General features: G+C 40.3%; 2 protein-coding genes and 1 long non-coding RNA gene across 4 annotated transcripts; 1 reads left to right on the top strand and 2 right to left on the bottom strand.

The window, feature by feature from the left end:
- Positions 1-1,267: 1,267 nt before the first annotated feature.
- slc35b2 (solute carrier family 35 member B2) lies at positions 1,268-10,950 on the bottom strand. The gene is made up of 4 exons (XM_089022396.1): positions 10,761-10,950; positions 6,063-6,253; positions 5,817-5,977; positions 1,268-4,354 (listed from the first exon to the last, which is right to left on the bottom strand). Exons 1-4 carry the CDS (start codon positions 10,778-10,780, stop codon positions 3,422-3,424), a joined length of 1,305 nt encoding a protein of 434 aa, XP_088878522.1. The 5' UTR covers positions 10,781-10,950; the 3' UTR covers positions 1,268-3,421.
- A 1,806-nt stretch (positions 10,951-12,756) lies between these two features.
- Positions 12,757-21,479, bottom strand: nfkbie (nuclear factor of kappa light polypeptide gene enhancer in B-cells inhibitor, epsilon). The gene is made up of 6 exons (XM_089022314.1): positions 20,829-21,479; positions 19,298-19,400; positions 17,027-17,237; positions 15,773-15,861; positions 13,425-13,673; positions 12,757-13,347 (listed from the first exon to the last, which is right to left on the bottom strand). The coding sequence occupies exons 1-6, from the start codon at positions 21,134-21,136 to the stop codon at positions 13,279-13,281; spliced, it is 1,029 nt and encodes a 342-aa protein (XP_088878440.1). The 5' UTR covers positions 21,137-21,479; the 3' UTR covers positions 12,757-13,278.
- A 268-nt stretch (positions 21,480-21,747) lies between these two features.
- Positions 21,748-24,207, top strand: LOC148883980 (uncharacterized). Of its 2 annotated transcripts, none has more exons than XR_016118502.1 (2): positions 21,748-22,214; positions 22,305-24,207. It is a non-coding gene; the product is annotated as an uncharacterized LOC148883980 (long non-coding RNA). The 2 variants fall into 2 exon arrangements; XR_016118501.1 differs by having other exon boundaries at positions 21,997-22,214; positions 22,494-24,207.
- The last annotated feature ends 553 nt before the right edge of the window (positions 24,208-24,760 follow it).

Below are 24,760 nucleotides of genomic sequence, written 5' to 3'. Positions count from 1 at the left end.
CGCTCCCCAATTTAGGAAGGAGATACATTCCGAACGGTCGTTCGCAAAGGGAATTCGTTCATAAGTGGTTTCTGTGGTATTTTGTCAGGAATGCTTGTATAGGTAGGCTTATATAAAAGTATGTTTAAGGCTTGTATAAGTAACCTGTATTGGTTGAAAAATAAACATTTAATAAAATATATGCTATATAAATATAGGCACAACTGGAGAGAATACTAAATAAGTACAAAAATGTTCATATCGACCGTTGTTCATCACTCGAATGTTCGTAAGTAGGGACGCGTCTGTACAATTTATGATAAACCGTCACTTGTTATCCCATAAATTATACATTTGGTCATAGTGTACAACCTCTGATGGAAATATTTGCTGTGGATTATGTCCTTGTACATATTTTAATCTACATCAATATACAGAGGGAACTCTGTCCAGAAAGCACACCAGCGCTCTGTTTTTCTTCTCCAAAGACTTCACAAAGGAGATTTTGAGCTGACGCTAAAATTATGAGCCTCGCTATTAAGATTTTTTGGGGGATTCCCACATGGAATATTAAGTAACTGAGGAAATTTCACTCAAAGGTTATAGTCACTCGCTATTCTAATCAAATACAGGTCAGCTCAGTCTATGGTGTGCTGACATTATACAACCTATGGAAACTTGACTGTCAATTGCTTTCAGCCCGCAAATATGGTGTGTGTGTTTCACTAGAGGCCTGTGACGGCCTTTTGGTGACCTTAAACTGACTCGACTTGAAACTCTAGAAAAGATGCTATCACTCAATAGTGACGTTAGACCACCACACTTCACGCCGTCAATCTTTCAAATTCCTTCATTTGATTAACTCATTCACTGCCATTCACAAATATATTCGGGAATTAATTTTTTTTCAGGTTTTGTTTTTGTGTTTTGTTAAAGTGCTATATAAACTAATATGTATGTATTGCATTGTACTTTGGACAGCCGCCCTCATTTCATGCTCATATAACTCCAGACCCATATAATTTAGGAATTAACTTTTTTTCTGGTCAAAGAAGAGAGTCTAATGTTTATTAAGCTGTATTGAAACTCAATATTCTGTGGGTCATGGAATTCGAGTGACAATGACAAAAACCCTGGCACCCCAGAGGACACATTTTTGCACGTCTGGCAGTGAATGAGTTAAGAAGTAAAAATTCATCACATTAAAAGAAATAATCTTAAAATACTCACCATTTGAAGCCGTGTCAGAACATTTTGCAGCTTGATAAGGAACGGGAACAACATGATATATGAATAAGTATTTTATTATGAATCAATCCACTTACAATAAGTCACAGAAGTTACACTGTGCTACCCCTTGAATGTTTATCGGGGATCTTCCCCGCAAATCAGTCAGCCAAACACAGGAAGCAGTGCAACCGATGATACATAGAAACAAATCGAAAGATACATGAACAGTTTTTCGGAGTCGATGCTATGTGAAGACAATTAAAAAAAGGGAAAAAAGTGTCTTTAAAAACAATGTAGCACAAAATGAAGTCCTTCATAGCATCTCTTTTGGTCACGTCATGGGCACATAATTGGTACAAAGTAGTGCGCACACATACACTCAGAGGGGGGCAACAATAACTACATTCTGGAAACGAGAGCGAGACAAATCGGCATTTGGTTGTTGAAAGTGTGTTTGGACCTGTCAAAGTGTCAATTGAGTGTCTGTGTCAAGATTTCATGGTGCGGTTTCATGATACAGTCAAACCTCAGTTTTTGAATGTTTCATTGTCACCGATGGATATTTCTCATGTAATAAAAAAAGTAATACATTTCTCGGCGCCTTTCAAAACTCAAAGTCACTTTACAGTTCACTCAACCGGGAATAACTCAAATAGATCAAGTTAGCTAGCTAGCTAATAGATAACCAATTGATAGCAAGCTAGCTAGTTAAGACACCTAATAGATAGCAAATAGATAGCTAGCTAGGTAGCCAGCAACGGTGACCCCGTTCTACCGGGAATAACTCAAATAGATCAAGTTAGCTAGCTAATAGATAACTAATTGATAGCAAGCTAGCTAGTTAGACAGCTAATAGATAGCAAATAGATAGCTAGCTAGGTAGCCAGCAACGGTGACCCCGTTCAACCGGGAATAACTCAAATAGATCAAGTTAGCTAGCTGGCTAAAAGATGACTCATAGCTAGCTAGCTATACAGCTAATAGATAGCAAATAGATAGCTAGCTAGGTAGCCAGCAATGGTGACCCCGTTCAACCTGGAATAACTCAAATAGATCAAGTTAGCTAGCTAGCTAATAGATAACTAATTGATAGCAAGGTAGCTAGTTTGACAGCTAATAGATAGCAAAAAGACAGCAAACAGATAGAAAATAGATAGCTAGCTAGGTAGCCAGCAACGGTGACCCCGTTCAACTAGGAATAACTCAAATAGATCAAGTTAGCTAGCTAGCTAATAGATAACTAATTGATAGCAAGCTAATACATAGCAAATAGATAACTAGCTAGATAGCCAGCAACGGTAAACCCAAAAATGTAGCGTTCCATTGTGAGAAGCTGTGTTTGTATTGTTCAATCAATAAAAAAAGCAGATATTGATGATAGTGATTTTAGTGGGAAATGTTTTGGCTTTCGAATAGGTTTCTGGAACGGATTATGGTAAAAAACCGAGGTATGACTGTATAACAAAAGGCCGTTTGCTTTCCACATTGAGAAGCACATCTGGTGACTGTGATATACAAATGTGGCGTTTTTATGATGTTGATCATTTTGTTCCAGTGGTCAGCCAACCTCATCAAGTCGTAAGTGTTCTGTTTTTAACATGGCGCGGAACCTAAAATGTAGTTCGAACGATACAAATTAACTTAATTTGGTTTTATTCAAAGGGGGGAGTCAAGGCTAATATGTTCTATGCACGTGTCGAAACATCACATTTTGATCAATATTAACATTTGTGGAAAATAAATTCAGAAACATCCGCCTGGGGACGGACTTTTCGCCACCGTGCTGTTGACTGGAAATGACATCATAGTCGGTTCACGGACCAAACCCAGAAAACAGCTGAGCCATGACTGGAATCTGAGAAATGTGTCTCAAACTCAAAAGTTTAGAGAAGGTCAAACTCAATTCTTCTCTCAAGGTTTCAGTGCATTTTAGGTTCATCCTGAAACTGGGTGAAGTTTTTTTTTGAGGAAGTAGCAATGGCCACACAAGCTACAGATGGGGCGGGACGGAGAGAACATCTCGTGACTGGGAAGAGGCAGGATGTGAAACAGAATCTCATGAGCCGCTTGGAGGCACAGACCGACAAATTAAAAGAATCCCTTTCTGTACCTAACAGACATGAAAAGATGTGAGCCATTTTTTACAAAAAAAATGGAAATTAAAAAACACCACAGAAAACGTGGTCTCAGTCCTCAGTTTTTGTCTGAAGCGCTACACCTTCTGTGGCATCGGCAGCGCCTGGCGCCGGCCCGACTTCATCCGACTGCGGGCGTACACTCGCAAAAAAAGAGCCAGGAACACCACAACGACGCCGAGGCCGCCAACCAGCGTGACGGCGTGGCCGTAAAGAAAACAGGAGAGGAGCATGGCGAAGGCCTGCCGCAGCGTCATGATGATCGTGAAGACGGCGGCGCCAAACTGGTTGATGGTGTAGAAAATGAAGAGCTGGCCGCACGCCGAGCAAACGGAGAGCAGCACGGCGTGGAAAGCGAACTCCGAATGACGCGTCATGAACGCCACAGAGTCAAAAAAGGCCCCTTGCTCCAGCAGTGAGCCCATCGTGAAAAGGCAAGAGAACAGGTTGACCCCGAACATCATTTGGACGGATGACATCTTGTATTTGAACAGGTTGTCTTGCCAATTAGAGGTGAAACTGTCAAAAACGATATAGCCCCCTAATATGACCACGCCGCTAAAGGTGGTGACGGTGGAAGGATGTTTTCCGGATGTGCCGGACAGCAGGAACATGCTGACACCCACGGAAATAAGCGCGGCGGTCAGGTACTCCCAGTACTCGTAGCTCTTCTGGGAAATCATCTTACCCATGAGCATGACGGGGATGACCTTGGAGGCCTTGGCAAGGACCTGCGTGGGGAAGCTGATGTACTTGAGAGCCTCGTACTGGCACCAGCTGCTCATGATGTTGGAGAGCGAGGCGAACGAGTACTTGTACATGGGCGTGCCGTGGCGCGGCTGTTTGAACAGAAGGCACCACAGGCCCGAGACGGTCAGGGCCAAAATCCGGTTCATGAAGACCAAAAACTGAGAGTCCTTGAAGCGCTCGCCTTCCTCCTCTGGAGTGGAGGCGCCGTAGGATCGGGTCATGACCCTTTCCTGCAGGACTCCCCATGTCAGGAATGACGCCTGGCACACCAAAACAGGACAATCAGGGCAAGGTCGGTGGGCACTCGGAATCAAATTTGTATTGACGCTGCAATTTCGCAGAAGGCAAAGGTTCAAATCGCAAGAGCTTGGATTAAAAAAAAAAGACACCTCTGGGTCATTATGGGGGAAAAAAGAAATAAGGATAAGAATTTGATTAAAGTTCAGAGTCAAAAGTCAGAATTTTTAGTTAAAAGTCGGAATTCTGAGTTAAAAGTCGGAATTTTGAGTTAAAAGTCGGAATTCTGAGTTAAAAGTCGGAATTTTGAGTTAAAAGTCGGAATTCTGAGTTAAAAGTCGGAATTTTGAGTTAAAAGTCGGAATTTTGAGTTAAAAGTCGGAATTCTGAGTTAAAAGTCGGAATTTTGAGTTAAAAGTCGGAATTTTGAGTTAAAAGTCAGAATTCAGAGTTAAAAGTGGGAATTCAGAGTTTAAAATCGGAATTCAGTTAAAAATCGGGATTTAGAGTTAAAAGTCGGAATTCTACGTTAAAAGTTGGAATTCAGAGTTAAAAGTGGGAATTCTGAGTTAAAAATCGGAATTCTGAGTTAAAAATCGGAATTCAGAGTTAAAAGTCAGAATTAGGTCAGAATTCTGAGTTAAAAGTCAGAATTCTGAGTTAAAAGTCGGAATTAGGTCAGAATTCTGAGTTTAATGTGTGTGCGTTACTTCCGGGTTGAGTGAACGCTGGTGCGTCTGGCTGCCGCTGCTCACCCGCATAGTATTTTGTTCTTATCCTGTGACTGTTAAGTGTCCTTCAGAGTTTTGAAAGGCGCTTCTAAATTAAATGTATTATTATTATTATTTAAAAAAAGACACATCTGGTTCATTTTAGGGGTTAAAAAAAAAAAATATATATATATATATATATATATATATATATATACAGTAAAGTGCTGCTCACTGCTCACCCACAGAAAAACTTATCCCGTGACTGTAAAGTGACCTTGAGAGTTTTGAAAGGCGCTTAGAAATGAAATGTATATTATTATTATTATTATTATTATTATTATTATTGCTGTTTTTTTTGTCTATCGCGGGTGGTCCTGGTCCGCATGAACAGTGATAAACGAGGGATTACTGTCTATCCAAAAGGAGTGGAGGATTCATTATTCTTATTATTATGTGATAATCGAACCGCGAAGTAGCAAGGGATTACTGTATATTGGAATTATATTGTGTGGACCTATGTTCAGTGTGTAATATGGAATAATGACATCTCAAGAAACATGAAAAAATATTGTTGATCTATGAGGAACTGATTTCAGTTTGTGAAGGTGTCGTTGTCAAGACATGCAACCAAACTGCCTTTTAAAACAAATATTAAACAGTCCTCCCTGTATCCAAGCAAACAAGAAGCACACAGATTGCAGGATCCTAACCGGCTGGTTTTTTTTCCAACCTTAATAAAATATCCTTGTGTACAAAATGGGAAGATCCTCACCTGAAGTCCAGCAGCACAAAAGATCAAGCGAACAGCCTGTGCCAACGTCGAGCGCGAATCCCCCTCGTTCCTGGATGAAACCGACATGTCGTCCAGCAGGCTTGACTTTGCTTCCGTTCCAAGCACACAGGCCTTTATAACCGGATAAAAGACGCCACTACCTGAGAAAAAAATGAATAAATCTGCATTAGGTGTTGAAATCTAGCAAAAAAAGAATCACAGCACGCCACAAATAAAGAGACACACCCGTGTCTAAGTAATTGGTACGCTTGAAGTAGCGGATGAGGAGGTAGCCGGGGATAATTATGGTTGAGTATCCCAGGACATTGACCAGGAAGCGAAACAGCCACACATCACGCCAGCTGTCCTGTAAGGGGGACTCTTCTTGCGTGGTCACCACAGATGGGAAGATGAGCAACACCAGGGCAAGACAAACCCTGTAAGGTGATCACAGAAAAGGCAAAATTCTCAATTAAAAGAGCAAGAACATTCTATAATTTATGAGAAAAGTGGAAGGAGGAACAAAAAACGTCAGCAAATCCATCTGGGTAATTACAGTGATACCTCAGCTCACGAACATAATTGGTTCCCAGAAAATGTGTGTGTGAGGTGAAAAGTTCGTCTTCCGAACATTTATTTTCCATAATAAACCATCAAAATGAGAATAATCAGTTCCCGGATCCCCATCAAACATTTTTTTAACGAAATAAGTCTTAGAACTACACAAAAAATATCTTATTTTATGTATAATAAATGTGCTATTGTATTGTAATTAAAGAAATAAACTGCACTGCATAATACGAGTGGTCCATCGATGAAAAGGTTTCTTCAGCAGTTATTTGTACTTCTTTGAAGGTGTCGGACGTTTCGCTTCTTATCCAAGATGCTTCGTCAGCGAACTAAAGTCTTTTGCTGGTAGTTTCGGCCCGATATATATTGGATTTGCCTTTATTAATCTCACAGTTACTTCTTTATATATATATATATATATATATATATATATATATATATATATATATATATATATATATATATATATATATATATATATATATATAAATTATATATCCCCTCTGTCCAGACGTGGCGGTGGGGGGAGCAGAGGACTACTCCCTCCGGCTCCACTGATTACTTCTATAGTCCTGACTGATTACTTCTATTGTCCTGACTGATTACTTCTATTGTTCTGCCTGAGTATGAGGTCTACACCTGGCTTGATTGCCCCATTTGCTCTGGTATCACCTCATCAGCATAACTAAACCTATGTTGCCTAAGGAGTCTGTTCCAAATTCTGATCCAAATTGAACCTAAACCCACCATGGCGGTTCAGTGAAGGATTTTGTTGTTTTATGAAAATAGCTTCTTTTACTCCCCTTTCAAATGATCTATTTTTTTTTCGCTACTGTAGTGTACAATAAAGTCATTTTATTTACCTTTGTGATGGTCATTGATGTAGTTGCCTCTTGATGATATCCGAGTGAAGTTGCCGTGCTTTTTCGGCGATAATAGCCTCACACACTCTCCCCTGCTAGCGTCTTTTCGTTAATCCAAATAAACAGAAGTTTTTCAACCTCTTCTATTGCCTGAGACCGTTGCTTAGACAACACAGAAACAACCTGAGCCACACGGAGCAACAGTTGACTTAGCGAAATGGTACTAGGACACTAAGTCACACAAACGTACACCTCGTTCGTGTTTTTCGATGATCTCCTTCTTGTGCTCGACCGTAATTTTCTTTTGTGTCTTCTTCGGCTTAACACTAGCCTGTGGTGGGGTCTTTTTTTGGTCTCATAATAGCAAAAGTATCCTTGAGGTTTGAAAACGTCAAGAAGTTATGAAAGAACCTTTGAAACGGACGCCGTTTTACAGTCACATAAAAATTAAACACTGTAGTATTTACATTTATTCATTGGATTGTATTTGCCTTTATTAGTCTCACAGTGGAGAAATTTCATAGCAGCAAAGTTATGAAAGGCATGAAAGTAGAAAAACAAAATACAGGAGCTGCTGGAAAGGTAGCCACTCTCGTGGCGCCGTCTTGAAGTCAAAAGAACAAAATAAACTACATAACAAATAACATGACATCACAAAGTCACAGACACAGAGAGTCAGTCATTCTTAAGCACGTTCTGTACCCTCTTTGTTACACGAAGCAGTTCTAGATGAAAGAGGAAAGGATCAAAGCATCCATTTCGGCAGTGGATCAGGGACATCATGGTGGAATGTGCACGTCGACTACGAGCTAAATGTTGAAAGCAAACACGCAAATGTAGCATCCATTGCCGAAAAAAGATTGTCTCACATCTCCTGTCCTACATAAATCCGCTTCAATTCCAAGCCGCGACAGTTCCACATACGCATTGGCGCTCTGCGCTGACGCTCCTTTCTTCTTATCGTGGGCTCCTCAAGCCATGCAATCATCCAACCGCAGACTGTCCAACAGCACCGACCTTTCCGCTGAACAAAGCGGGGCTGTGAAGATGCTGCCCATTACAGGCGCAAAAAAGCACATTCCACCCATTCAAAAACAGCACTGGCATATTATTACTGTCGAAAAGGCGCAACCGCTCAGCACAGTCTCCTCCTTGATGAATGTAGTGGCCAAAAATGCTGAAAAACAATCTGTATCCGTTCCACATGATGCACAACAACACAAAGTGACAAAATAAAACACAAAACAAGACAAAAACAACAAAAAAAAAGCAAGGCTCATGGGAGCACTTGCTGACAGCTGCCTACTCGGGCGCCATCTTGGACTCCTAGCCTATTGGTACCACCCCAAATCTCGGCAGCGTGTTAACCTCTCAAGGTTATCTGCCCCCAAACTTTGGAACTCACTTCCTTCCAACATTCGTAACATCGATTCTCTTCCCACCTACAAGTCCCATCTCAAAACCCACCTATTTAAAATTGCATTTTTTTTGTGTAGTTCTCTCTCGTTTCTATTTATAATTGTATTTTATTTATTGCATTCTATTTGTGATTGTATTTTATTTATTATAGTACCAATGCTTGTCTGTGACTGTAAAGTGTCCTTGGGAGATTTGCAAGGCACTTAAAATGTAATGTATTATTATTATTATTATTATTATTTAAGATGCTTTATTACCATAAAGCATCTTAAAGGACTTTGAAGTTCTGTTTGTGATGTAATGTGCTATATGCTATATATGTGCAAATATGCTAATATGCATGACAAACAGCACAGATGAAATTACTGTCCTCTCTGATTCTGATTTTGATGAGCAAAGCGTTTGTCAGCGGAGGTATCACTGTACAACCGTGAACCATTTTAAAGTCGATGACTATTCAATTCAGTGACGTGCAGTCAGTGGAGGCAGGTGAGGCAGTGCCTCACCTGTCATCATGGAAAGCTGTCATGGAAATATCAAATGAAAAAATAAATTAAACAGTTAGTGATTTGTACTTTAAAGTTCTTGTCCATTTAACTTCACCGTTTTAGGATTTTTTTTCAAAATCGCTGAATTTTCACATTTACCGTTCAAATGCTAAGTAGAGACGATCGGTGACGTCAGTGCCTCACCAGCCATGAACCTCACCGCACGTCACTGATTCAATTGGACAACCGTCACCAAGAAAGATGATTTTTACCCCCAGAATTAGAATCATCTTTATTGCCAAGTATGTAGAACACACAAGGAATTTGTTTCCGGTAGAACACGCTGCACTAGTATCATCATCAAAAAATTGCTAAGTGGCACTATACAGTTCCATTTGGGCTACTGTTGAAAGAGTTCAAAGAGTTAATGGCTTGGGGGAAGAAGCTGTTTAAACGTCTGCTGGAGCTTTACAGAGCTATTGCTTAGAAATACTGTAGATACAAGTTTTCCATTCAGTATTTTTCAGCTCAGATTAGAAGGCATGGATGAGTCCAGCACATCAGTGAGTGACGCTCTCACTCACTGGACATGAATGTAGAAGGTATGCCACTTTGCCTCCGTGGCAGAGGGATCGGATCCCACTCGCGGGTGAGGTCGCCATGTCTGACTCACACAGTACGTCTTTGTGCGAGACTGGCCTGTGGCTTGGACTGCCAGGGTCCCAGTGAAGGAGAACCTCAACCCGAACAAGCAGTTAATTGCATGCAGGAATGTTGTGCACAGGTTGGCGAGTGACTTTACAGACTTGAACAGCTTGTGGTACCTGTTTAAGCCTTGGATGGTGTTAAACTAGTAAGAGTTTAATTGTAGCCTATGTTTATTTTGTAGCATTCAGAGAGGAAAAGTGATACAAAGTTATTATATTGGAGCCAAGATGAAATTTGCAAAACACAAGGAAAGAACAGCCTGGAAACAAGAATGGAAAAATAGTACAAAAGTGCATGCATTTCCCAAGATACACGTATGCTATTGATTTATGTCGCCATTTAAAAACGTTTGATTTAGCGACACGTTTTGACAAACTTTAGCAACATACGGAAAGTTAGTTAGCAAAATTTGTTTGGGTCACTGCGACCTGTTTTTAGTATCCTAAAAATTAAATGAATACAATTATTGTTTTGAAGACTCAAGCCTGATTGACTCGTGAAGACACCGACAACACATTCATTTTACATACGGATAGGATGTTCTGATTCAAGTGTGGAAATACTGGGCGTCTAAACTTGCTCGTTCAGTATTTTTGAGAAATTGCAGCACCAACACCCCATACTCTCCAATTTAGATCACCGATAAATGTTAAAACATTGCCTTGACAAGCCTTATTGGGTGGATTCGTCGTCACATGAAAGTTACCATCATCGCAAATTGGACAGCAGTGGAAATATAACACAGGCCACCGAGGAGTACAACGAGTTACCGAAAAACCCAAAAGAAATGTATTTCATTTCGCTCGTCAACGGAGCAGAACACTTGGTCTCAACTTTGCATTGGTGACCGGTCGTCGTTGCTTATTTCAACGTTTGCTCCATGAGTCCAACATTACCTTTGTGAAAAAGATGACATTTTCTTGCAGGCACCTGGCGCAGCGGCGGCGACACAATCAAAAGCAGAAACGATGCATCAAGTCGGCTTGTTGGGAAGACGCAGGTTACCTAGGATGTGTTTCCTTCGAGACTGGCTTCTAGCTTCAATTTAGGATGAAAAGCCGAAGCGTTGAGTCCAACAGGAAAGGCGCTTTCCTCTTCTTCACAACATTTGCGGATGAACCTAAATTTAACTAGCGCCCCCTGGTACCGCGGAGGCGTGATTGCAACGTTGCATCTCTAGGCTGACATGGTTAGTCTCCGTAACGGATGAGATCGTCGATAACGCATACAATTTAAAGGACAACCGACCCATTTTTTTGTTTCACCAGAAAAACGTTTAATAGCATCTAAAATACCTAAATCACACAGGCTAATATTTTAGTCAAACGCAAAACACCAATAAAAATGACTCAAAGGACAACCAATGTCTCCGGACAAGTTGTGTCCATAATTTGTAAAATGGCTTCAAATCACTTCTACTGAGCGTATTTTACAAAGATTCCACCGCTTATAGCTACATTTTACTTTTACTTTCTTTTGTCACTTTGTGGTGTTGTGCGTCGTGTGGAACGGATACGGATTGTTTTTCAGCATTTTTGGCCACAACAATCATCAAGGAGGAGACTGTGTTGAGCGGTTGCGGATTTCGGCAGCATGAATATGCCAGTACTGTTTTTGAGTGGGAGGAATGTCGTGCTATTTGACTGTCATCGCTGGACAGCTCTGGGGCCATTGTGCTTTTTTGCGCATGTAATGGGCAGCATACTTCAAAGCCCCGCTTTGTTCAGCGGAAAGGTCGGTGCTGTTGGACAATCTGCGGTTGGATGGATGCATGGCTTGAGGAGCCCGCGATAAGAAAGGAGCGTCAGCGCAGAGCACCGATGCGTATGTAGAACTGTCGCGGCTTGGAATTGAAGCGGATTTATGTAGGACAGGAGATGTGAGACAATGTCTTTTTGTCAATGGATGCTACAGCTTCGTGTTTGCTTTCAACATTTAGCTTGTAGTAGATGTGCAAATTCCACCATGACGTCCCTCATCCACTGCTGAAATGGATGCTTTGATCCTTTCCTCTTTCATCTAGAACTGCTTCATGTCATCACAAAGAGGGAACAGCAAGTCCTGAAGAATGAATGACTCTCTGTGTCTTTGTGTTGCCATATTATTTATTTTTGTTTTTCCCAAGATGGCGGCGCGTGAACATGCAGCGGCTCCCCTCTCCCGGCAAATTGGCGTTTTCATATTTATTATGTTTGTTAAAGTCATTATAAGTGCCTTGAATGCTGGGTCCGAGAGGACAGTAATTTCATCTGTGCTGTATGTCATGCATACTAGCATATTTGACAATAAAGCTGACTTTGACTTTACGTTTTAAGATCGCGCTAAATATTCCAGAAGTCTTGTTTTTGAGTTGGTGAGGAGTCCTCACGTTACGTCACTGAAGGAACGCCTCTGACCGAAAAAAGGACACATTGTAGCAGTCCTTCAATCACGTCAATGCATTTTGCTGTACTTTGGTCTGAAAACTTCGTGTAGCACCAAAAAGAGGCAGAAGATGGCGACAAAGCTCCATCCATCCATCCATCTTCTGCCGCTTATCTGAGACGCCGGATGGTGGACCAGAATTTCCTCATAGCGTTCCGGAAGTCGGCTTCCATGGCCTCACCGAACTCTTCCCATGCCCGTGTTTTTGCCTCGGCGACCACCACGGCTGCATTCCGCTTGGCTAATCGATACCTGTCAGCTGTCTCACGGGTCCCACAGTCCATATAGGCCCGGTAGGACGACTCCTTCAGCTTTACGGCATCCCTTACTACCGGCGTCCACCAGCGATTACGGGGGTTGCCGCCACGACAGGCACCAACCTCATATTGTGATGAGTCTTGAAAACAGTGGTTTGTCATAGAATCCCATTTGCACAAAAGTGATGGGATGCAATCATATTTTAAAACAATTTTATTATAAAATTCATGAGCGTGAAACGACTGTCATTAACTAATACGACCAATGCAATTATTGTAACACCGATCAGTGAAGCAAAAACTTGAAAGAATGTGATATCACAGATAACACTTCCAAGTGGAATCATGCAGTTTTATAACAAAAAGCTGAAAAAAACAGCCAAAAAAATCAGCTCTGGTGAAATTTAGAAGACAGGGCAAAAGCCATTTCATATTTTGATTACAAGTTATTGTAAGTGTTGATGAGAAAGAGGTAGATCTTTGAATACTTTTTCATGTCTGTCTTGATAAAAACATGACCGTCAGGAACAGAGTATTATTTTCAGGGTTCAAGTCAAAGCAGAATGATGCCTGAATCCCACAAAGTTTAATTGATGCCTATAGAACATATAAATACAGATTCAATAACAAAGTAATACAAATAGTACAGTTCAGAGACAGTTTTGCTAATGACAGATTGCTGCCAACATGCAGTTGATCTTCGTGAGCATATGATGCAGCTCCATACAGCAGCTCAAAAATTCACACCAACCACTGACCTCCCCGAAATTTGAATGTCATCAAACGGAAAGAGAGCCAGAATCTGAAAGATAAAAAAAAATCATCTAGAGGAACACCAATATCAGAAATCATTTGCAGCTTATCGTTACGACATCTTACATCGTTGTTGCCATCGGCTAAGTCCAACGCGGTCTCATCCTCCACATTGCGCAGCATGGTGTCGGCGCCGGATTGGCAGAGGAGATTGGCGATGGCTGCGTCTTGCCGCCCCACAGCGAGATGAAGCGGCGTGCAGCCGTTGAACATGGCGGCGTCCACGTTGGCGCCACCGTTGAGAAGCAGCTTCACCGAGGTGGTATCGTGAATTTCCACAGCCAGATGGAGCGCCGTTTTGCCGCTAGTTCCCTCCTGTGCCGAGGTGGCGGCATAAAGAATTGCTTGGTATGGAATTGGTTGTAAAGTAAAACATGCCACAACTCCATTTTGTTTTTTAATTATTATTATTATTATTTTTGTCCTTGGTCACGTCATGCTATCGCTAAACTACTAGCTATCTGGCTGGTTAGCTAGCTAGCTAGCTGGCAGGAGAAGTTCAGCTGCACATGCTGCACGAGTATCAGACAGCAGGTACGCTCACCGTGACACTACTAACAGCGCTGGCATGGACGCCGACGGCAACGCTAACATGAACCGGAACAAGATGGCTTCCGCGCTGCTAGCCGGCATGCTAAAATGAAGTCCGCCAAAGCACCGACCTTCACCCAGCAACTTTCTTTATACCAACGAGGCCAAGCGAGCTTGTAACAGTTGGCGTTTGTCTGTACACTGTTCGCCATGTTGCACAATGCAATGTTTTCGTTGCGTCGTCTGCTACAAGCCACGTGAACTCCTCTTTCCGCGATGCTTTTAATGTAAGTTTTGTAGCGGCATAAATTTTGTTAGCTTCTTTTGAATCTTTCTTCTGGGGCTATGACGCTCGGGAAAGTCCGGAAGCACTAAGTTATTTGATGCAGGCTTCTGATTGGCTGCCGAGTATGCAAATTGCCAAACGAACCGAAATGAAAAAAAATCTTTGTTTCTTTTTTCCTTGAAAAAGTTCTCAGCCAACCGGGCGGAGACGTTTTAGAAGTTGTACGCCCGACGTAAAAGTTGCACGCCCCGGGCTGTAGTTATTTCAGAAACTGCTTTAGTCTGTGAAAAAAAGGCCATGCCATGTTGACATAAACAGCATTTGGAAGACAGTAAGCAGTGTTTGAAATAACATCTGCCCGGAGGCCCGAAGCGTACAACTTTTACGTCGGGCGTACAACTTTCAAAACATCTTGGCCCGGGTGGCCGACAACTTCTTCAAGAAAAAAAGAAAAAAAAAATATATATATATATATATATATATATATATATATATATATATATATATATATATATATATATATATATATATATATATATTATTTCTAATCAAACGTTTGTTTTATTCAATAAAGCAAAAGCTACAAACAAACCACTTCAAGCCACGTGGACTCCTCTTTCTAAGCGCCTTTCAAAACTTTCAAGTACACTTTACAGTCACGGTATAGCCCGAAGCACACACAAATGCATACTTGGCACGGCAGCCAATCAGAAGCCTGTTTCGTGCTTCGGACTATGCCGTAACTGTAAAGTGTACTTGAGAGTTTTGAAAGCCGCTTAGAAAGAGGAGGCCACGTGGCATTGAGCAGACAACGCAATTCAAACGACAAACGACAACTGGAGAAAAATCTTCAGCAAGGGATATTTATTATAAATTAAGCAAGGGCGCATTTGTGGTAGGTACTTCCTTAATAAAAAAAAAAAACTTTATACTTTGCAACAATGTTGGTTTTTTTGCGATTAGTCGTGTCATTTTGTTTCAAATTGTGAAAATGGGACAGGCAACTTCATGGTTGGGGCAGACAACTCTGAAAAGTTTCTCTGGTATCCGCTCACTTTTTGTCATGAGTTTCAGACACTGCAGTAAGGCATGGAACAACAACTCGTCTGAATTCACCTAATCAAATCATCTGAATTCACCTGATCGGATCATCTGAATTCACCTGATCGAATCGTCTAAAGTCACCATCTCAAGTCATGTGATCACATCGTGTTATGAACGTGATCAGAACGTGTTAAGAGCATGTTCATATTGTGTTTCGTGTTAGTATAAAAGGCCAGTGTCGAAGTTACGTTCACTCACTCACTTTTTTACTTTTACTCTCTACTCTACACTTTACACTTTTTGATGAGCCTTGGTTTTTGTTCAAGAATATAAAACAAACATTATTTGGATCAATGATGACAGCCTCATCTTTTTGTTGTCATTAAAACTAAAGGAAAGGAATGCGTCACAAATCATCATTCCTTGCTGACGTAACGACAAGAAGAATATAAGTTGCCGCTTGTTTTGAGATTGTCCAAACCGCAAAAAAAAAACCCAAACAGATCGACACGTAGCAATCGTAGCATGCAAACGACACAGTGATGACACGAACCTTGATATTTAGGTCTGCGCCCTTTGCCATCAACAGTTTCATAATCTGGTGTTGCCTGCTCAGTGCTGCCAAGTGAAGACAGGCAAGACCTGCGAGTGGATTTTTGTGGTGAGAGATACTGAATGGGAGACGTAATTGGTTTTCCAAAATACAGTGATACCTCGGTTTATGAACCCCTTGGTTTACGAACGTTAAATTTATGAGAATTTTACCTTGGCATACGAACTATTTTTCGGGATACACACGGAGCTGCCACAATGAGTAATGTCTCGTTCGCAAACGAGCCCGTTCTCCTAAAAGAAAATGGCAGCTGGCTTGTTTTGGTCCTCTATTCCCCGCCCCCGGTCGCCGGTTAAAGCTACGTGATTGGTCGAGAACATAGCAGTGAGGTGGGGGGGTTACAGACAGAGAGAGAGTGAAGCCATTCTCCAAAAAAGAAAATGGCTGGCGACATTTTTTTGTCCTCTATTCTCCGCCCCCAGTCTTCGCTTAAAGCCACGTGATTGGTCAAGAACGCAGCAGTGAGGGCAGGTGGTTTAAACATTAAAGAGACAGGCAGACGACAGAGAGTGACAAAATTGATAGAAAACAGTGAATTTGGACAGTCTACACTCGAGTGTAGACTGCAAAGTTAAAATCAGGCTCCATAAATAACCTGTCTGTACACTTGATGCAAAAAGCTATCAACCCAGCTAAACAGAACACAATTGATGAAGAACTAGATACAATTATCACAGAGAAAGCACCTACAAGGCTACAAGGGATCATTCCTCAAGATGGTGAAAGAAGAAGGCTACGTTCCTCATCAAGTGTTTAATGCTGAGGAAACCGACCACTCCATTCCATCAAGCCATCAACGACCATCACAAAGGGAAATAAAACGACTTTATTATATAGTACAGTTTATTTCTTTAATTATAATACCATAGCACATTTATTATACATAAAATAAGGTATGTTTTGTGTAGTTTTAAGGCTCAGAAAATTAGAAAGTAGAAAATTATGTTTTATGGGGACCTGGGAACGGATTATTATTATTTTAATGGTTTCCTATGAGAAATTAATTTTTGGAATACACAATGTTCGTCTTAGACACTATGTCTGGGAACCAATTAAGTTCGTAAGCCAATGTATCACTGTAATACAAAATAAGGGAAAAAAATAAACAGTGACCGTATCACAAGTTAATTTGTTAAAAAAAAAAGATGGACGGGAATGGTGAGAATTTGAAGCAGTTGAGTGTTTCGACCTCACCTTTCCAGTTTTGGGTTTCCAGGACGAGTGTCAGCTTACTAGGGGACATTTCACTGGTCATCTCTGTGGCACAAACGGTCAAGCCGTGACGGCAGGCCACGTGCAGCGCCGTGTTTCCATCCCGGTCCTGCAGCTCAACGCTGACGCTTTTGGCCACGAGACTCTTGACGACGTCGGTCAGGTTCAAGTAGGTAGCGAGGTGCAAAGGACTCTGCACAAACAAGCCATATATGGGATACATCTGACGTGGTTTACAATTCAAACTAGCAGCCATTGGACACACGTGTGAAATACAGGGAAGGTTTATGTATGTTTGCTGACGAAGTTTCTTGGCTAAGAAGCGAAACGTCTGACACCTTCAAAGAAGTGCAGATGACGGCTGAAGAAACCTTTTCATCGATTTATGTATGTATTTATGTGTGTGTGTGTGTATGTATGTATGTATGTATGTATGTATGTATGTATGTATGTATGTATGTATGTATGTATGTATGTATGTATGTATGTATGTATGTATGTATGTATGTGCATGTATGTATGTATGTATGTATGTATGTATGTATGTATGTATGTATGTATGTATGTATGTATGTATGTGTGCATGCACACATGTTTGTATATATGTATGTACTTATTTACTTATTTATTTTTATTTTTTAGTGTTTATTTATTATTTATATTTATTAATTATTTATTTTCTTATTATTTACTTGTTATTTATTATTTATCTACTTATTTATTTGCTTACTTGTTTACTTATTTACTTATTATTTTCTTATTTACTTGCTTATTTACTTACTTATTGAGTATGTATTTATAAGTGACCTTGAGAGTTTTGAAAGGCGCTTAAAAATGAAATGTATTATTATTTTGTAATTGTTTATTTATTTATATTTATTATTTACATTTATTTACTTATTACTGACTCGTTTACTTATTAATATTTACTTGTCATGTATTTATTATTTACTTATGTGTTTACTTATTTACTTATTCATTATTTACTTATTTTTTACTTGTTTACTTATTCACTTATTCAGTTATTATTTGCTTATTTACTTGCTTATTTACTTACTTAATAATTATGTGTTTATTGATTATTCATTATTTATATTTGTTATTTATATTTATTTACTGATTTACTTACTCGTTTACTTATTTGTTCATTATTTACTTATTTATTATTTACTTGTTTACCTATTTACTTACTTGTTTGCTTATTTACTTCGCTATTATTTATATATTAATACTATTATTTATATATTATATATTTACGTACTTATTTATTATTTGCTTATTTACTTACTTATTTACTTACTTATTAACTTAGTTATCTACTGATTAATTTATTATTTACTTATCTCTCTCATTTATAAATTTAATAATTTATTAATTTATTTGTGTTTGTGTGTTCGCGTATTTATGTATTTACAAATTTTTGTATTCACGAATTCATGTATTTATGAATTCATGTATTTACGAATTTAAGCATTTACAAATTTATGTATTTATGAATTTACGTACAGTATTTAGGAATGTATGTATTTAAGATATTTTTTTATTTCTGAAGTTATTTATTTACGAATTTGTTTATTTACGAATGTACAACTTTATTTATTTATTTATTTATTTATTTATTTATTGACCTTGAAGTGTGCTAACAACGGGCTCCAAAATCAAAAGCATGAAGTATCATGCAGTGAAGACACCATACCTACTAGGCAATGTGCGTGGGCGGTGATTTAAAAAAAAGGAACACGTAGGCTGATTTTGTTTCTGTGAACAAATGTTAGAATGTCTTCAAATGACTACCAAGAGGAAATTGGGCAAGCAAAGTGGACTAGGGTGAAAGAAGAGGCCCTAAGTGACTCATTGCCGAGCATGAACTTCGCCTCCTCTGAGGTTTTCAACTGACAACTTATGTCACGTTGCTCCATTTTCAATTTGGCCTCGACTATAGCCAACAGACAGAATACGCAGCCTTGTTAGCCTTCAAACAAGTCACCGCACAGCTTGCCACAGTTCTTTTTCTGCTGAGGAAGAGCACGGGAGTTTCCACTGAAAGTCACTAGTGAGCCAACACTGGAAGTACCTACAGGGACATCCCAAAGGGAGGCTGGACCTGACTGTATATTAAAGAATTAATAGTTCTCTGGAAGTAAATAGTTAACAAAAATAAATAAATACTTGCACAATCCACATGTTAACACAGCAGACACCCAATGACAGTTTCTATGGTTGATAAGGAGTACAGCCAAGAAAATAACTTACCTGATACAAATAGTTCTGGATGTCCAGGACATCTTTTGGGAATAGTTGGATCAACTGTTTTGCAATTAGTGTGTCCTCATGGATGATGGCCAGGTGCAGGACTCTAAACAAGTAGCAAATAAATAAATAAATAAATAAATAAATAAATAAATCAGACAGCAGCTACAAATGACTTGTTAAATGTACTCATTTTAGAATACAGAGGAGGGAAAATAACATGTGATGGCAGAAACAAAAAGAAACACAAAACATTAACCTCAAACCCCGAAAGGAAAGTTGTAGCAAATTAATACTAGCGTTGTGATCAAAAGACAGGAAATGGAACCAAGCTTTCGGGCTTCATTTGGACTTACAATACAGATTGTTTTATATACCGCTTTAACAACAGCTGAAGCTGGAACAAAGTTTAACATGGACAGCTATCATATACAGGAAATAAAGCAGTGACAAAGCATGGTTTTGAATGTGAGCTGCAGCGCGTTTGTATGAGTTTGTATCATGAGTCTCCTTCCCCTTTGCGAATATTGACAATACGTGTGAGTGAAATAGCCTGGTATCATAACCGACGAGCATCAGGCGTAAATAAAAAGAGGTCAGGGGCACGGCAAACAATTCTGCTACTTCATTGACTGGTTGAATACCGAGCCTGCGATGTCAATCGAGGCCCACTGGTGACATGGCAACAACGATTACATGCACACGAGGCTTTCGTGAGATGATAACGCTGAGTGTGGTCAATTTAAAAAAAGGTGCAGAGTGGCAAAATGATACTGTGACAAGACTCCATCTTGTGGGATGGCAAAAACCGAATTACATCTACTAATAATAATAATCGTTAAAAAACAGAACGAGCACTGTCTATCCTGAGGAACAAGTTTCTTGGATAAAAAACAGTCAAGCCGCCCTCACAGCGCATGCTTTGTCTATGCCGAATGGGGAAGTCCAGGCCTCCCTCTTTCACTTCTGTTTTCTCACTCAAGAGCCTCACAGCCGTCTGTCTGCACGCATGACAAGTTGAGTAAATATATGAATTCCCCCTACAATACAGGCATCACAGGCAAACTCAATGTTCTTTTCAGTATACATGCTTAAGGAATCCTATACATAGCTGATATAGTTTAGAATGAGTGGCGGATGATACATCATAAGAGTGGTACAAGTTTCTTATTGAGATTGATTGAAACGCCATTTTCAGTCACAGCCTCCAATAAACACCACCATTGGTGTGTATTTAACAAAGAAAAAACCACAGCTAAAAAACGTTTCAAATGAAGTATTTGTGGGCTGGCTGTGTGCCTTCGAGAGCTGTGGCCTAATCATTAAAACCATTGAATAGAGATAGCCTGTGAATGGCCCACCTCTGCAAAACATGGAAGTTCACCCATAATGCTAATTTTGGCTCCTAACAAAAAGAGAAAAAAACACAAAACCACCATCAATTGGAAATGCACCAAAACAAACAGTTTAAGGTAAAACGGTTCAAGTATCGAGTGAACGTCGCCTGTAAACTTTTTCTTAAACGTTCACTTACGTATCTCCATCTTCCGTAATGGATGTGATGATGTTCTCCTCCTGTTCTGAGTGTCCACAGCTGGTCGCTGGTGGTTCCTCGATGTCCAACGTGATACCCTCGACTATTTCTGCTAAGCTCTCCACCGTCAGCGACGACGACCCGTATGCCGAATCCAAGCGTTCTTCAACGGTTGCAAACGTGTCCTTCTGCCCGGTCATCTCGGTAACGCGCTCCTCGGACTTCAGTGAGGAACAGTAAGAGTTAATGCCGGAGTCCACGCGACTCTCCTCCAGAAACTCATCTTTGCCATAGTTTCCGCTGGCCATCGTGGGTATCCCCGGTTCGTCCGCGACTAATTTCCTGATATAATTCAAAGGCTGGTGGCTGCCGCCGGAGACCGGGTCTCCGAGGACGAAGAGCCCCCCGTTTGTGGAAAGAGTCGTGGGCGAGAACTGGTGCCTTTCATGCCACAGGACGACTAACGACGATGCTCAAAGTCTTCCGTTGCTCGCCTGTGACGTGTTTCGCAGGCGCTTGTCAAAGTTTCGACGCACATCGCGGACGCGAGAGGAGAGCGAAGATATCCGTGTTTGGAGTCGAGATATCCGGTTAGCGGGGTGTGCTCCTCCAGGCGCGGAGTATATGAGCAATGCAAGGCGTGAAGGGGAACAGTCGACATGTGAAGAGCTGAGTTGTTTTTGTCACGCTGGGGAATCCCCAGTGCCAGACTACGAAGCAAAACATAAATAAATAATCAAAATGGACTAATGCGCACGCGCAACAGTAAATCACGAGTACGTTCGACCTGTACTCACTAACACTGTTGAATTCTCTGACTCGGAGATGTGAATGAGCTCGAAAGTATAAGGTACCGCGAGGCCATTTAAAGATTTGAAAGCAAATAATAGGATCTTTAAAAATATATATATTTAAAATATACGTATATATGGAGCCAAAAATAAACGGTCGAAACATTAGGGTCACCTTATTGGATATGTTTACCGAGCGACGTCAGGCGAGAGAAGGCACGGAAATCCAGGAGACGTTATACGTTTTATGTTTATTTTTGTAGGTATGAGAAATGTTAACATTATGTGTATCTTTAAAGGAATATTAACGAGGTCTAGAATTCATTTTTAAATTTCTCTGAGCTGTGGCCCGGAAGTTAAAGCCGTACCAAAACAGGAAACGTCCCATTGTTTTGACTGTCGTTTTCTTTGCTCCTATTTTTGGGGGGTTTAGGGGGTCAAACAGGTGAGCAAAGTTAGTGTAGATACGTTAGCTCGAAGCAAGGCTTTTTTTTGTATTTTTTACATGCGCAAGAGACGACTACAGTGAAGGAACTTTGTATCCGCATCGGCTGATTACTGTCTACGTTCAAAAGTGGCGACGTGTTGTGCAAAGGTAAGGCGAGGTGAACTTTTCCTCCTTTTCACAGGAAACATCTCCAAAATAATGCGCATCTTAAAAAAACAAACATTGTCTCCTGTTTAGCGTTCCATGAACAACATTTTTGACCGAAATGGACATCTGAACTTTGGCCTCAGTTTCTTGTCACTCTTAAGTTCACACCTGACCTGAAGATTCGAATGGAACTTAGACAAACTTTGACAAGACCCGTGGGATTTAGAAACTTTTTGAAAAATGCTGAATGGGAAATGCTGAATTTGTTTTTCCCGGCAGGGGCAGCATCTTGGTGACCTGAGTGAATAGTCCACGGTGGCACTTTGACTGCAAGCTTCCTCTGCACAGTCTAAAAGGGGGTTGCTTGTTTGCATCTTGGCTCATCTCAAAAGAACGATCATGGCGCTATGTTCGCTCGACCACCTGCAGTCACAGTTTTTACCAACCGAAGCATCACAGCTGAAAAAAACGGACAGCATTGTGCCTTTGCCGATTGAGGTTCTCAAGGATCAATTGGCGACACCTCGTGGACATAAGCAGAATGGAAAAGCAAATTGAGGACAAATGCACAGAATGGCAACTGGACCTTTGATGACCTGAGAGACACTTTTGGGCAGCTTTGTCACCTGCAAAAGAGAAATGTGTTACGAAATGTTTACGTCAGCCATTTTGAGAGACTGCAACGTCCCCATTCGCCGTCGTCTTGTTCCCCAGGCAGTTCTTGATAAAGTAAAGAAAGATGCCGATTCACCCAAGGATGTTAGCAAGCGTCAAGTCATTTCCGATGTGCTTACTTTCCTTCAGTTTTTTTTCCCAGCAGAAGAACAGCAACTGGAGACCTCTGGGGAGTGCAGTTAACAATGATATAGTGTACAGCATCAATTTTGCAATCTCCCCATCAGAAAGAAAATAAAACTATACGTTTTGGTTTGTGGAGAGAGAGCCTTTATCACATCACCACCTGAAGACTCCTGTAGCTCATCATGTGTTGAAACAAAATATAACTTCCAAATGGTTAATTTTCAAATCTTAGCTAATCTAGTGGCTTCAGACTGCTTTTATGGTTCAGAAGGCTTATCTTCAAGTCCACTTTTATGCATGCATGGTTTCGAATTGGACTCGTCCAGAGCTAATAAATACAAGTTTCAATTTTCAAATTCAAGCTTATCTTGAGGTCAAATACTAAGAAGTTCACCTGTTTTATGTTCAAGTTCACTTTTGTGAACATATACAGGTGAGAGCGGGTTTCGAATTGAAGTCGCCCGGACCAATGGCAAACGTTTTAGACCACTTTGATGATCAAATTTGAATTTTTTTAATAATACATTTCATTTATAAGTGCCTTTCAAAACTCTCAAGGTCACTTTTCAGTCACAGGATCAGTTTTTCTGCGGGTGAGCAGCGGCAGCCACATGCGCCAGCGTTCACTCAACTCAGAACTAACTCAGATAGAAAGCTAGCTAGCTAGCTAACAGATAACTAATAAATAGCCAGCTAGACAGTTAGCTAACTACCTAGATAAACATATAGCTAATAAATAACCAGCTACATAGTTAGCTAGCTAGCCATATAGCTAATAGATAGCCAGCTAGGTAGCTAGATAATAGATAGCAAATGGATAACCAGCTAGGTAGTTAGCGAGATAGCAAATTGATAGCAAGCTAGATAGCGTTTTTATATAGCATAGTTATATCCTCTTTGGTCCATTTTGAGCCCATCAAACGCGCAGCCGCGTTTGAATCACTCTTACATAAAGATGACAGTTTAACAGGCGGTGTCTGTACACCTCAGATTGACCCGATTTTCTGTGCTTCCGTTGTGGGCCTTCTAAGCATTGTTTTAAAAATATGATAATTTCTATTCTGTCTATACTTTATCACTCAATTTAAGTATGTTTTTTCATGAAAGCATATCTACTCACCAGCTTAAGGCAAATATTCAACTTCACTGAAATATTCACTCTCTTCTCTCAATAAAGATGCTGTCGACGCTTTGTGCCTCTCTGTCATTCTGAGCTTTCAGACTATTGTAGTTTTTAGGGAATTAAATGTGTTTTCAAAAGTCGTACCAGGGTCCAGGGTAATAGGTATAACTTCCCAATTGTCTCTCCAGTGTCAACATTTTTAGCACACTGGCCTTTCCTCATCTCCTCGTGCTGTGTTGTATATGCAAACTGCGCATGATCACACAAAGCCCAACTGGTTTCATGGTCAAATGGTCAAACTGGATCAGGGCCACAGCCACAGGGTTCCGTCACAGCTTCGTCTCCAAAGCTGTCAGAATCAAGTACAATCTGTTATGAAACACCCAAAGATGAAACATTTTTTAAAAACCATTCAGTCATTATCAATGTAATGTTTATTATATTTTTATGTTTGCTTGAATATCAACAGAATATGCAGTGTGAATTATGTTGAAGGTGAATACATTACAACTGAGCTTGGAACAATAGGAATGTCAATGTAATTAAGACACCAGAGACTAAATAGGAGTTTTATGATTAAATTACGGGTGGGCGGGATTCTATGTTTATATACATTCGACTT

Source organism: Hippocampus bargibanti, linkage group LG19 (assembly GCF_051943395.1).
Source record: "Hippocampus bargibanti isolate YZ-2025 linkage group LG19, ASM5194339v1, whole genome shotgun sequence".
Lineage (NCBI taxonomy): Eukaryota > Metazoa > Chordata > Actinopteri > Syngnathiformes > Syngnathidae > Hippocampus > Hippocampus bargibanti.
Note: the sequence above shows the minus strand (reverse complement) of the source record. Positions and strands in the feature narration are given on the sequence as shown.

Bases quoted from the DNA above. Each gene is read 5' to 3' on its own strand.
- nfkbie (XM_089022314.1), bottom strand. From the start codon at position 21,136: ATGGCCAGCGGAAACTATGGCAAAGATGAGTTTCTGGAGGAGAGTCGC. The intron at 13,674-15,772 runs GTTCGTGTCATC...ACCTCGGCACAG, and splicing joins GCGCAGACCTAAATATCAAG to GAGGGAACTAGCGGCAAAAC. The intron at 13,348-13,424 runs GTAAGATGTCGT...TTTATCTTTCAG, and splicing joins TAGCCGATGGCAACAACGAT to ATTCTGGCTCTCTTTCCGTT.
- slc35b2 (XM_089022396.1), bottom strand. From the start codon at position 10,780: ATGTCATCTTTTTCACAAAG. The intron at 6,254-10,760 runs GTAATGTTGGAC...ATCACCTTACAG, and splicing joins ATGTCATCTTTTTCACAAAG to GGTTTGTCTTGCCCTGGTGT. The intron at 4,355-5,816 runs GTGAGGATCTTC...TTGGTGTGCCAG, and splicing joins TTTGTGCTGCTGGACTTCAG to GCGTCATTCCTGACATGGGG.